This window comes from Sinocyclocheilus grahami, unplaced genomic scaffold, assembly GCF_001515645.1.
Source record: "Sinocyclocheilus grahami isolate Dianchi unplaced genomic scaffold, SAMN03320097.WGS_v1.1 scaffold1618.1, whole genome shotgun sequence".
In the NCBI taxonomy this organism is placed as follows: domain Eukaryota; kingdom Metazoa; phylum Chordata; class Actinopteri; order Cypriniformes; family Cyprinidae; genus Sinocyclocheilus; species Sinocyclocheilus grahami.
In genome coordinates, this window is record NW_015506797.1 from 57,529 (window position 1) to 72,274 (window position 14,746).

A 14,746-nucleotide genomic window follows, 5' to 3' on the forward strand; every position below is an offset into this window, starting at 1 on the left:
ATATATATATTTGTACATTTATAGCATCTCCTTCCTTTTTTCTTTTCTTTTTTTCTTTTTGAAGATTGAAGAAGTTTTTAAAAGGCTCCCAGGTTTCAAGAAAATATTCGTCCTTGAGTTCAGGTATGATTTTTATGGTAATATATATGATAATGCATACAGATAAAAATAATAATACAAATAATAGCAAAAGAATATATGTTGATTTCTGAATAACATTTTTTTTTTCTTAATAAAATATCCCAGGCCACAGAAGGACATTGAAGGGTAAGTATTCTAACACTTTTATAAATCACAGTTAATCACATCTCAAAATGAAGAAAACTATTATTAATGTAATTTGTGCTATCACTACTAATATTTCTGCGATGTTTCAACCAGGCCTGATAAATCCATCTCCCCACCCTGCCATATCACACAGCTGCATGACCCATATCTCCTCCAAAACATCTAATGAGAAATTCATGTGCCTGAATTTTCCACCCACCATATGTAGTGTTTTATAGAGCGTTGCTCTGAAATCGCTTTCACACTGTTTTCTTGGTAAGGTCATGTGGTTGCTGCCTCATTAGCCTTGCAAAATCAATTGTCTGAAAGGATGGTCTTTTAGGTGTGACATCTTATGTGTGTGTATCTATGGGCTACTTTGTCTGGGCAATTGCCACCTTAAATGTGATAAGTCGCTGTGCTAAATGCATGCCTAGTTGCCAAGCATGATGCGATTGAATGCTAAATGTTCTCTGCTCTCAAGGCAATGTATCACGGCAATGTTTCCCATGGTTTATCAGTGAGGCCTCAGATAACCCACACAATGGATATCTGCATATTGTGAGCTTTATGAGGCCCCTTAAACCGCCTGAGAACAGAGATGTTCTCACTTAAAGCCATTTAAAACTAATTAGCATTTCTGGTGTGCCAAAGAAATTGAATCCTCGTGGAGGTTTTATCTGTCAAAGGAGAGAAAATTGATCTGGTCGTAAACACACTAGGTTTTCTAACCTTCATAGAAAAATATGTGGAAAAAAAATCTAGGTCAGCTTTCTTCACTCCCAATATTTTTTAGATTTTTTATTTCCCCTAGTAACCAACAGCTGGCTGCTGCATATTCTGTGACATTTTTTGGTTGCTAGCTACTAAAAAACTGAAAACAGCTTAAACCAGTGTCTCTTAGCCTGTCCATGGTGGTTAACCATCACTTTTCAGCTGGTTAGACTGGGACATCAGGTGGCTGATGAGTTAAACCAGCTTAACCAGGCTAGGAGACCAACCAGACCAGCTTGGTGGTGCAAGTAGAACAACTAGACATTAATCCATCTAAAACCACCAAGTCACCTTAGGCCATTTACTGTAAGCTGTTCTTCTCTGAATTTATTTCACTTTAATTTACCACTTGGCATAGGAATTATGTAAACAAAGTTGTAGAATATGGTCAAATATGACAAACTGACAAAAACAGATAGCAGGCCCCAACATGGAAACTTCCTGCTATACTGTAGATGAGTCATTTCACACATAACAGCTCCTGTCTTGAGGCCAGTTTATAGCCAATTAGGCCTTTGACGAAGCATAGTATGTTTTTGTTTTTTTGTTTTTTACCTCAAACAGTCCGTTTTCTTTGCATTCCTCAGAGGCCTGGCTGTGGTGGTACACTACGCTGTGGTTCTTGGGAGTGATGGTGCAGGAATAAGTAATGAGACCATGGATTACATAAACCTACATTCCAACATGATTGAGAACTCCTTCACAGATCCTGATGAGCTACCTACTGTGGTCTACACCATCACCGACTTCCGAAACTACATCACCGGAGCCCTCCACAAGGAGAATTTCATCAGAAACACCACTCTGGAAGTGGACCCTGATTCTTTGCAGCTGGAAAATGGTAAGACATTCTCTAAGAAGTAGAGACACATTGTGGATCCATTATAGGGAACCCAAGACATCAGGGTGTTGAGTTGAGTGCTTCTTACTGATGTTTCTTATAAACATTCAGGTTCAAGTTTGTGTTCTGTCTTAGTGGTAAATTGCAAACTGTAGCTGAATGAACCCGAAATGCAGTATGTTGACAATGGTGGCATATCCTCTTACACTGCTTGGCGGTTTAAACAGAAGCAAGAGCCTTCATGGTTCTTATCTCTGGTTTTGGCAGACTAATCTTGCAGCCCTCAGAGACAATCTCTTGAAGTGACGCCAGTATGTGTATGAACTGTGCTTGAGCAGTTTTAAATATAATTTGATATGATTTGTCTCTGTTTTGGTTTCACAGTGGAGACACTGGAGTCTTCCAAACCAACCAGCAGACCGCTTGACTCCAGTGACATGATGGTGAGTCAATGGTCATTGGCAGGACCACCCAGTAAACGGGTAACCATGACTGTCCAGTCCAGAATCCCTATCCAGAGCTGCAGTTTAGGATTCAGAGTTTTTTCACCTCGTTGCAGTGCAATTACTCTCAAGTGTGAACGTGAATCCTTCCAAAGCTGTTAAATGAAAAATGAGTCACACTAATGGCAATCACATGTAGGTTTTTGTTGTTACATGATAAGAAAGATTACCTTGCACATAAAATGGGTTTTCATGGCATGTCATTAAAACAGATTATAGCACAGCTATTGGATAATACAGCAGGTCTGTAAAACTATTCAAGTCAATTTTCCAGCTCAAGTATTCTCTAGACACAAGTAAGCATGCTATTTTATTAAAATTGTTTAGCTCAGGCACTATGAAATATTGAAAAGAATCTGTTTTTAATCTCAGTGTGACATATATTTATTGCAGAGGCCGAGCAGCTTTCTTCACAGTCTGTAGTTTAATTAGAAAGACACATTGGATAGCAAACATGGCAATAATCTTAGAATTTACTCTCGGTTTTTCCTTTTACATTTGACAAAACTGGCACTTCTTTCAATACCCTTATTAAGTAGATTTACTGTCTTGTTTTGGCTGGTGCGCTGTGTCCATGTCTGTATCTGGAAATGTGTTCTCTCTCTCAGGTAATAGTATGCTTGCCTCCAAGGACACATGTTAGTTACTTAAGGTTAATTGGAAGTTGATGCTTTATCTGATCTGTCCTGTTTTTGAGATGGATATTTGTTTGTGTGATCAGCTAGCTGTTTATGCAAATTATAAACCTAACTAGTAGGGTGCATAAAACTAGTTCTATAGGAAAGTCAGTCTAGCCATTTTAATTAAATGGTCAGTGGACCTAATTCAAGAAATACGAGTATAACTAATTTTTGTGTAAATTATTAGTGAAACCATCCTTATGTAAATAGTCGCACTGAATTAAAAGTGACAGTTTACTTAAGAATGGTTTTACGAATGATTTACATGGAAATTCGTGCTGCTCGGGTTTCATGAATGAGGCCAGTGTGTGCAACTGACGGTGATCTAGTTCCAGTAGCACCTCACTCATTACTTGCATAAAAATAAAATGGTGTGAATAACTCATGAATGTATATACAACCAGTTGTTATATATACAACATGACATATTCCAAATCTGCATGAAGGTTAAATGTTAATTTCTGGTGTATGGAACAGTTAAAGACTGTCTTCTGGTCAAATATGCATTAGTCAATAACCCAACTAGGACCAGATCCTCAGGATGGTGTGAAGATCATGTGCATGTGTACTTTTTTTAGTATGTCTATGCAATTTTTCCACTGACATATCTCTAGAAAAAAAGATGATGTTTTTCCAGTGTAATTCACTAAGACGTTTGAGGAAAATGTCTTCCACTTACACCAAAAGTGCACTTTTTTCATTCTGTCCACTTCTATTTTTCTATTTTTTGATTGTCAAATGATGGACATAATTTTAACAGCTGAAACATTAGAACATTCAGTGGACATAGGCATCAGTGTGGAAAGTTATAGGCTCTTTTGGCTCATCTTTTTGTCAGAAACCTTTTTTGTAGACCTACCTTAAATATATTTGCTTTATTTCTAAAAAATAATTTAGCAGTCAATAGTAACTAACCATGACTGTTCAATCATTAAATTCTAGGATAATGTTCTTGTCTCTGAGAAGCCACCAGCTGTTCCCAGGCAGGAATTATCCAACAATGACATCTTCATTACAAATAATGACTTCCTTGACCACATTCACACAATAGATCCCTGGATGGATGATCGGAATAAGGACACAAATGATGTAATCATCTTTGAGGAAAGTCCCACTCTGTCTCCCACAGATGTGTCTTTGAAGAACTTTGACATTGAGCTTACCTCTAAATTTGAGACCTCAAGCAGTGCCCCTGCTCCTGCTACAGAGAGTGAGTCTTACCTCTCATGAATTATTTCCCACCTAAAGGCAGTAATATGGTTCTAAAATGTTGCATTCTTGTTTCAGATGATGGTATTCTTGAAGAGGATGGATTCTTACAAACTGCAACTACAGTCAGTCCTACCACAGGCACGATAACTGAAGTTGCCTTACCTTCGGAATCACCTCACAAGTTGGAAGAGAACTCAGTTTCTCCTGTGGAACCTCCTGATGTTGAGTTGACTACTCAGAGTGACTTGATAGACCTGGGTTCAGGCTCAGGTTTCTCTGGGGATCATCTAGGTCCTGCCATTTGGCCTTGGGAGTCAGGAACACCAGAAGAAGTCTTGAAGGAAGATGAGGTGCACCAACTTCAGGAAAATCAGGAATCTATAGAGGAACAGCTTGAGCCTCCCCACCAAGATCTGACACCCAATGAGCCATTCTTGGACAGGGTTCTTGTGACACAAGATATTCATTCTAATCCTCACTACACAACAACTGACCAGGCTCCGGTTTTTTGGACAATGGAGACTTTGACTGTCGAGCTTTCTATGCAGACTCAAGTAGCCCCTGAACAATATGATGACTATTTTCCAGATGAATCTACCACTATGGTTACACATGTGACCAGTCGACCCTTGCTACATGTCTACACTTCAGCAGAAACCCAAGAGGTGGATGCATCACAAAGTCCTGATACAATAATTTCACCTGCTGATAAGGACTATTCAGAACGACCTGTTACACCCACTGTGATCCCACCAAGCACAGCAGTAGCTATGGATGAACATACTACATCAACAGAATACAAGCAGATTCAGGAAACGCTGGCCTCCACAACAAAGTCAAATGAAATGCCTTCAACCACGCAAATACCTGTAATCCTAGAAATTGATGCAGTTTCTGTGGAAGGTCCTACTACTTATTCAGAAGCTGTTGTGCATCCTGTAACCAAAGGTGTCACAGAATTACCTGCATTCTTATGGCCAGAGTTAGAAGGTTCAAATGAAGAAGTCAAGATACTAGATGAGGAGATGGAAGGCATCAAGCTTATGCCTACAGAAAGCCCAGCGACTAAACTCTCAGAGGAGGATTTAGCTGGGGATGAAATATTGGTCGCAACAACATCTCCAACAACAATAGCTACTGAAGAGCCAATTGTAGGTCATTTAGCTTCCCTGTCTCCTGAGAAGGACTCACCATTCGCTCGGATATCCCATTCATCAATAGATGAGGCTGAACCTTTATTAGAATCAACCACAGAACCTCTACCTACTCAACCATCTACTCATTCGGTTCTTCAAGAGATGACTCCAGAGACTCAAACCAATATAATTCACACTTTTAATGCAACTGTTGCAAATGAGCCTGTTTTATCAGGGAATATTGAAGATGGAGACTCAACTAAAATATTTCAGTCCACAATGTCTGTCATTCCAGATGTTTCAGAACATTTGGAGACCCTCAGTTCCACCACTGTACCATCATTTTATCAGCCAACATTCAAACCTACCAAACAAATAACTTCAGATGACTCTGTGCAAGAGCACACAGTAGGGTCAAGACCTGACATCACAGGCCTCATCCTACCTACCAAACCAGTGAACTCTGATGCTGCTACTATGAAAGTTCCTGCTCCAGTAAACCCCAACATAAGAGAATTTGATGTTTCTTTTGACATATTCCCATTTGATGGGCCAAGCCATGGCAAAGACGACGGTAGTGGATTTGCTCGTGCGACTGACTTGGCAAGTATTGCCTTGCCAGCCAGTCCTGGAAGGGCGTTAATAGTGTTTTTCAGCCTCAGGGTCACCAACATGATGTTTTCTGAAGATCTGTTCAACAAGAGCTCTACTGAATACAAGGCTCTTGAGCAGCAATTTCAAGAGCTGGTAAGATATATTTGTTACGTTCTTACATTGTTAGGTACTCTTCTTTATGGAAAGCAAAACATCAGTTAGAAGGCCTTGAGTTATTAATCACAATTGGTTTTTAACATGTTTTTAGTCAGTAACGACCATTAAGGAACCCAAAGGGATGTTAGAGAGAATGTTTGGGACTGATCACTTTAATTGCACTTCAATCATTTGTGTTCCAAGGAAGTCTTCAATGATGACAACATTTTCATTTTGGGGTAAACGATTCCGAAAAGCACATTCTGAGGTTACACACACATCAGTTTAGATTTGTTGATGTTTGTTGTTGTAGGAGAGTTTGTTAGGGGCTTTGCATACTATCCGTTAACTCCATTAGCATAGCTGTCTTTATGAACACTAACTAATGAGATAATTGATGGAATTAGAATCTTCAGTCACCTTCTTGAATTCTATTAACGTAACTAGGTATGCGTGGTTCTGTATTGCTGCTCACTGGAATATGCTTGAATTCTTTTTTTTTTCTTTTCTAGCTTGTGCCATATCTACAGTCCAACCTCAGCAATTTTCAGAATTTAGAGATCTTGAACTTCAGGAATGGCAGCATTGTGGTAAACAGCAGGATGAAGTTTGGCAAGCCAGTTCCCCGTGGTGTGACAACAGCAGTTTACCTTATCCTGGAGGACTTCTGCAATACTGCTTACCAAACTATGAATCTTGCAATAGACAAGTATTCATTGGATGTTGAATCAGGTAACTCAAAGAACTTGCATATACACACAAAACAAAACAAATTGGGGTTAGCTGATATGAAGACACAAGCAAATTTTTGGTACCGCCTATGGCCAACAATATTCACCAAACATTATTTGATTCTTTAAAGGGCAAAATGCCTGCCATATTATGCATTTGCTGCCAATTCAAAGTAATTTTAAATCCTAAAATTATTAGCACCAGTCATGACTGGGATTTAGCACTATTTGTTATAGATTTTCACAGTTTGTGCACCACTTATGTTTCATATGTTTCATTGTTTTGTTTTGTTGTTTAGTGTTTTTTTTAAGTGTGCTACATAGGGAGGCTTTGTGACTCATATATGTTACAGGAGCCAGACTATGATTGGCAAAAGAAACATTTCTTCAATTGATATCAGTACTGAAAGGCTACTAAACAATTGTAATTGAACAGGCATTAAAATGGGTAAAAAATACCTTAGACATACTTAGGGACAAGAATATCGGAAGGGTTGTGCATTTTGCTGGCACACCTCCAAAATGGTAGATCTCTGGCATTTTGAACAATATTTAGCAGGTTTCTCCTATGCTACAGGACACAAGGTTAGACTTATTCCAGTCTGGCTTTGGAAAAAATAGGCCTGGTTGGGGTGAGGGATAAGAGATTGATTCTGTACTGCAGACAGATTAGAGGTGATTTATTCTTGTGAGGCGTGCAGAGCTCAACGCGTCAGGCAAGTGAGTCATATTTGTTTGTGTCCCTGTGTAAATTCTCTCTGAGCTCCTTTGTCAACACACATCTCTAATGACCAACCGCTGATGAATTTGAAATCAGAAAATTATCTTTGTTTTGACGCCACATTTGTAATGAATTGTAATAATGCTTATATAGCAATTGCAGCAAATGCAAAAATAGTAACATTTATCAACTGACATCCAAACTTTTAACGTCACTGTATTCCATCTTAATTTTATATCGGAAAAATCGATGACATGATGTTTCTGTTTGGATATTTGTTTGGATTATTATTTCAAAAATATATAAAAGTTAAATTCACATAAACAATGACTTGAATACAGCTCTCTGTCAGAGTGATAGTTGTTCCTGGTATCATTATGAAGAAAAAAAAAGCCTCATTAAAAAAAAAAGAAAGAAAGAAAGAAAGAATCTTAATAGTTTGACACAATCTTTTAATATTTTTAAAAAACTATTTTCACAAAATATCAATAACATACTCCACTGCTTTTTGGTGCTTTTTTTCAAGGTGTAAAATGTCAGTTAATAAATGTCATTATTAAGTAACAATTCATGTCTTTTAAGGTCTTTTTCTTTCTGGTAGGTGACCATGCTGATCCATGTAAGTTCCAAGCATGTAATGAGTTCTCCCAGTGTTTAGTCAACCGCTGGTCCGGCGAGGCAGAGTGTGTTTGTAAAGCTGGCTATTTTAGCGTGGATGGGCTGCCATGTCAGAGTATCTGCGACATACAGGAAGACTTCTGCCAGAATGATGGGAAATGTGACATCATACCTGGCAAGGGCGCCATTTGCAGGTGTGTACTGTAAAAAATCTCCTAAAGCAACAACACGGCCAAAAATGAAATTCACTCACCTTTGTTTTTAGGTGTCGAGTCGGTGAAAACTGGTGGTATCGAGGTGAACACTGTGAGGAGTATGTGTCAGAACCACTGGTGGTTGGGATCGCCATCGCCTCAGTCGCTGGGTTCCTCCTCGTGGCTTCGGGCGTGATCTTTTTCCTCGCCAGAACTCTGCGAGACCAGTATGATACGGATGATTCAGAAGACCCTTTACGGTACAAACTGTGCTTACAGCATAACAAACACACTCTTAATGCTCCAAATAAATCATAAGATCATATTTTTTGGAAGAAATTAAGAAGCTTATGTCTTTCTTTAAACTTCAGAACAAGCAGAACTCCTTAGTGGACTACAAAGTGGATTATTAATATCGGTTCAATTCATTTGAATGACTTCTATGGTGCACATGTGAAGCCTAAATGGCCCTTTTAAAGCATTCTGTCAGTGTTTTGAATGAGTGCTGTAAATACAAGTACTCTGAAATGTGATTTGAGTTTCCTCTGAGGCCCCAAAAGAAAAATAATGTTGCATGTTCCAACTTGTTAAATGACATTTGGTTTCCTAACCTGGTTGAAAAGGAACCAAATATTCTCAGCTGTGATTGTGTTTGAAAGCACTGCGTTCTGGAACATACATATGGAGCGCACTGCAATATTTTATGGCCCAAACGTGTGTATTTTGTTTTTATGACCTTGTATGAATAAGCCACACAATATGTTCTCTTTGGTCGTTATTAAACAAATGTTCTTAGGCATGTGCAGGTTGGATCAATTATAATTTTTTGGACAAGTTGTTCCTGTTATAAGTTTTATTTTGAACACATTTTGATACATTATATACATCATAGTACATCATCTGATACATCATAATGATAGAACAGATGCCAGTTTTTTTGTTATATCCGTCAGCTCTAGATAACATACATTGAAAAAACGTGTTGGATGCAATCGATGCAGCCAAAGACTATAGATATGCAGCGCCTGTATTGATGGTAAATTTTGTAATGATGGTAATTATTTTTTTGTAAACATTTTTGTAATGTACAATAAAGCTATATAAGTTACATATAGGGCTGGACAATATGGCCAAAATTTATATCACAATATATTTCTTAATTTCGGTCGATACAATATAATTGCCAAGAACACCCACAACAGATGTCTGTACCTACAAACTTATGTAAAATGTATTTGCCAAGTCTATGAAACCTCTTTCTATAAAACTATTTCATTTTTTGAAAAAAAATAATTAATTAATGTTCACCTTTTATTTGTATTTAGCCTTTATACAAACAAGAAATGTGAAATCACTGTCAAATAAACACCTCAGACTCACCTTATTAATGTTGATTATTATGTTGAAAACAGCGCAGAATTTTTTTCAGGTTTCTTTGATGAATAGAAAGTTCAGAAGAACAGCATTTATCTGAAATAGACATCTTTCGTAACATTATAAATGTCTTTATCGTCACTTTTGATCAATATAAAGCATCCTTGCTAAATAAAAATATAAATTTCTATAATTTCCCCCCCGTCCCAAAAAATTTTTTTTTTTTAATATTATACTGACTCCAAGCTTTTGAATGGTATAGTGTATAATGTTACAAAAGCTTTTTATTTCAGATAAATGCTGATCTTTGTATCTTTCTATTCATCATAGAATCCTGAAAAAAATTTTTACTCAACTGTTTTAAATATTAATAATCAGCAAATAAGCATATTAGAATGATTTCTGGATCATGTGACACTGAAGACTGGAGTAACGATACTGAAAATTCAGCTTTGATCTCAGCAATAAATTACATTTTAAAATATATTCAAATAGAAAGCAGTTATTTTAAATAATTAAATAATTTCAGATTTGTACTGTTTTTGCTGTACTTTGGATCAAATAAATGCAGGCTTGGTGAGCAGAAGAGAACTCTTAAAAAAAAATTCTTACTGTTAAAAAACCTTCTTATAGATTGAAACAAATGCGCTTCAGCCAGGATAAAGATTATTAAAAGTGTTCTGAGTTGCTGCAGAAAACCAAAAAAATTGAGCAACAACAAAAACATTGCTGGAGATGGGTTTATAATTGAAAATGCACACTGATTGTCTGCCAGCAGGAGGCGCTTTGAGAGCGGCAGAACTAGCGGTTTCTTCTGTAATGGCTGTAATCAAAGCAGCTCCGCTCATGAACGCTACTTTATCAGAAAAAATTAAAATGCCATCGAAACTTTTCTGAAGACAGTCGGTTCTCTTCAGAGATACAGTCAAATAAAACACCCGCGACGCATTTTGATTTTGAAACATGCAGTGCTCATGTTTATTCAAGTCAAACGCTACAAATAAATCAATGTATGGGAAACACTGGTAATGAATATCGAAATGTGTTTAAAAATCATATCACCGTTATTGAAAAAAATTATATCGTGATACATATTGATATTGAATTATTGTCCAGCCCTAGTTACATATACAAAATATTACTGTATAATTACCATATTATACATGGTATATAATTATTCAGTTTACATCATCTAAAAAGCAAAAGCACAATGATACACATTCTTTATTCATCATTTTGTAGATGTAGAGTTAAAAACACAATCATTGAATATTATGTAGAAAAGTTAAATTGCCATCTTGTTTCAACCAAAGTAATTTGAACGCACCTGATGTCATAATTATGACTTGTCAACTCGTAAGTACGAACATCCCAGGAGGACTTGAATGTAGCATTAATCCACAATGTATTAGACAACTGTGACTGAATTAGTACAATATCTGAACAAATTTCAATTTATTTTAAAGGCAAAACATATTGTGGTGGTCAAACATAGATCTGTCTTCATACATGCACTAAAAATTATCATGGGACCATACAGTTTACATACTTAAAATACTTAATACAAAAATACTTTTTCTGTATTTTTTCAATACTTTTTTCTGTAAACATAAACATGGCAGACTTAAACCTGTTTGCTTCACTAGCACCAGGGCAAACAGGGAAATCCCGGCAGACATACGATGGCGTAACGTCTCTGCAGGGGATCTATCAGTGATCCTGATCAACAGGTTATAGAGGAATGAATGCCGGGATGGCAGAACATTGAGCCGCTCTCACTCGGCCAGAAATAATCCAATCACTTTTTCCGTGGCTCCACTATCTGACCCTTGGGCAGATATAAATAGGAGGGACGATCTGCTACTTTTACGAACTCATGCCAAGGGCATGTTTGATCCCAGATACAACCCATTTTTTTAGGTTTGAACATTATTTTTTGGATTAGATTCGAACCTGTGTTTCCCAAATAAGCACCAAGGCTCATTTTTGTTGATGTTGCAGTCCATAATCGGACTTTTATTTCCTGACATTTTTTCACAGATATTCAGAGAACGTGCCATCTCTAGAAAGAGCTACTAAGTACAATCCCATGTTTGAAAGTGAAGCAACTACAGGCTATAATCAGTACTACTGCCGCTACCCAGATGCCCCTGCGTATAGCACTGGCAGCGCTGAGACCTCCACGGACTTCAGCAGCGAGGAAATACGACACATTTATGAGAACAGCGAACTTACGAAAGAGGTAATGATGTGTTGGCTTGCACGTTAATATACCTAAAAAGGTACCATATTTATTTCGACATGGAAAAAGTTTTGTGGGATTGAGGTAAACTAACTTCATTTGGTATATTGTACCTGGTTGTTGATAGTTCAGTTAACAAATTATTGAAAATACATCTTTGTGATATAAAAAGTCAACTTTCGAAAGTCATGCGAGTCACAGCAACGTGGCGAATGTTATGTCAAAATGAAGCTAATAAAAGCGCAATAAATTAAACTGATAATGAATTGAATTGATAATAAATTGTGACTACTTTACGAGGTGATGATTTTGCATGAATTCGTACAATATTACAATGTAATTTTTAGAAAAAGTAAGATCAGCGTCCACCCTTAAACCTAACCGTCAACTGGGGCAAAAGTAGATTATACAAAGATGTATGAATGAGATTAACGTTAAAAGAAAGAGTAAAACTATGCCAATAAAAGTGCAGTAAACTAAACTGATGATAACCTGAATTCATTAGAAAATGTAGCAATTTACAAACTGGCGTATTAATTTGTATGTTATTTATAGGCATTTTTAGAAAAATTGTTCTAGAGAAGGTTCACCCCTAAACCTTACCATCAAATGAGGCATAAGTAGATTGTATGAAAAAGTATGAATGAAATGAACATTAAAATAAAACATTTAAATAACAAAAAAAAGTAACAAAATGCCATGAGAGTGTGCTGATAATTACACAAATAACCAAGTGCTCATGGTACACACTGTCCGTAGAGCTGTGCAGCTGTGTGTGTTTATGAAAGTGGTCTGCAGCATTACTTGGTGTTTTAATAGCGTTCACTGTGCCACATGTTTGCATAGAATATTCCTCAAAAACGTTCCTAAAAACACTCCATGTCCTTCAGCTAAAGCACTGTTCCCTGTAGCAATGAAACTGTCATAGTCTGCTTGACTGATATATGCTCACAATGGAGAATATTCTGGCAACTCTGAACAATGGAGAATTGTCAAGCATGTCCTCTTTGGAAAACAATACTTGATGGGTAGATAAATCATATTTCTTATGTAACAGAACTGAATGCACTAAAGAGTTTAAGAGGCTAAATGTCTTTTATTCACTTATTCCTTCAATAACATTAAACATGTAGTGCAGAGTAATGTAACTAATGAAATAGTTATGTAAAATATGTAAAATGCAACAATAGTTCAATTATGGATTATTATATTTTAGAAATATAATATTTTAAGTAGTAAAATTATACATAAAAATGTTTGAAAAGCTAAAAAAAAATAACATTTGGAAAGCATGTATCCATATATCTATCCATTCATCTATCTGTCTGTCTAAAAAGTTCTATCTATCTATCCATCCATCCATCTAGTTTGAATAAATGTTTTACTTTAAATTAAAATCAACTCATCTGACGTAAAACTGTCTGTAATTGAAGAAATCCTTCATAAGATTCTGTGTCTCACCTTTGCTCTTGGTTTAAAGTGCTAGAGTTGGTCTAGAAGTAAAATTAGGGCTAGGGCAAAGAGGTCACTTTCTTTTGTTATATAACTGTCTTCTTCTCCCTCTTTCACCTTCCTGCTCTCACAACAGGAAATCCAGGACCGTATTCGAATTATCGAGCTGTATGCCAAGGACCGCCAGTTTGCAGATTTTGTCCGACAACACCAAGTGTAAGTGTTTGTACTAACACAAACTGATGATAATGGACCTGACACACACCATCAGAATGTTCTGGTTTGCATATAACCTAAACTCAATGGACAGCATCTGTGAAAATTGTGGATGACCATGGAAAATAATTTTGGCTCGTCCTTCAGTTGTAAAAATAAGCAAAATATGCATTTACAGTTGTGCACGTACAATGAAAGTCTATAGGGCAAGACATTTGCACGGGATAAACAATTTACATTTTCAATAACACGTTTCTGTGTGGAAGATTTCAGTTTTAACAACAATACGAGCCCCACGTCCCTCTAGTATATCTTGCCCCATAGACTAATTGTAAGTGCGGTACTATAAACACCATTTTTGTTTGTTTTTAAAAACTGACGGACGAGTCAGGATTACTTTACATGGTAATCGACTGTATATCACAGATGCTGCGGACAGAGCTTAACTTGTTTTGAACCCAGCACTTTTCTTTAACATGCACTGTGGCAGCCAGTAAGAGGCCTGAGCCAAATAACAGACTGCAAAACCACTAAATGCATCACTTACTGGAAAGCGAACTTCCCTTGTCCTTCTGTAAAGCATGACCTCAGCTGCACATAAACGTAAATCAATAAATTCTATAGAACAGGGGTCAGCAACCTTAGGCACACATGCCAGTGCTGTAGGGGAAACCACTGGCAGGCAAGCAAAAATAGCAAGATCAATTAATATTATATGCATTTATTTTATTTCATTGTTTATTTTAGAAATAGGTCATTTGCTTCTGCATGCCAGACAACCTCTTGCAGTAATATTTCAGCATTGTTTATTCAGTTATGAGGTTTATAAGAGGCCAAACACAAGTATGATGAAAGAAAATCACTTTTTATTTCTTGATCTATCTATCTATCTATCTATCTATCTATCTATCTATCTATCTTCGTCTGTCCATCCAGCCATCAATCTGTTCGTCTGTCCATCCATCTATCTATCTATCTATCTATCTATCTATCTATCTATCTATCTATCTATCTATCTATCTATCTATCTATCTA

At 36.8% G+C, this 14,746-nt stretch overlaps 1 protein-coding gene across 3 annotated transcripts in view; it reads left to right on the forward strand.

The window, feature by feature from the left end:
* The window catches only part of LOC107571596 (interphotoreceptor matrix proteoglycan 2-like), a 29,568-nt gene that overhangs the window by 9,196 nt on the left and 5,626 nt on the right, over positions 1 to 14,746 (forward strand). For 2 of the 3 annotated variants that reach the window (XM_016257925.1, XM_016257926.1), the window contains 11 exons: positions 65 to 123; positions 247 to 267; positions 1,629 to 1,882; positions 2,267 to 2,325; positions 4,008 to 4,275; positions 4,353 to 6,160; positions 6,676 to 6,895; positions 8,217 to 8,427; positions 8,499 to 8,687; positions 11,842 to 12,043; positions 13,632 to 13,711. In XM_016257925.1, the coding sequence (XP_016113411.1) occupies positions 65 to 123; positions 247 to 267; positions 1,629 to 1,882; positions 2,267 to 2,325; positions 4,008 to 4,275; positions 4,353 to 6,160; positions 6,676 to 6,895; positions 8,217 to 8,427; positions 8,499 to 8,687; positions 11,842 to 12,043; positions 13,632 to 13,711 (3,371 nt within the window). Of the gene's footprint in view, positions 1 to 64; positions 124 to 246; positions 268 to 1,628; positions 1,883 to 2,266; positions 2,326 to 4,007; positions 4,276 to 4,352; positions 6,161 to 6,675; positions 6,896 to 8,197; positions 8,428 to 8,498; positions 8,688 to 11,841; positions 12,044 to 13,631; positions 13,712 to 14,746 lie in introns of those variants that run through there. The other variant, XM_016257927.1, reaches the window with a different exon arrangement.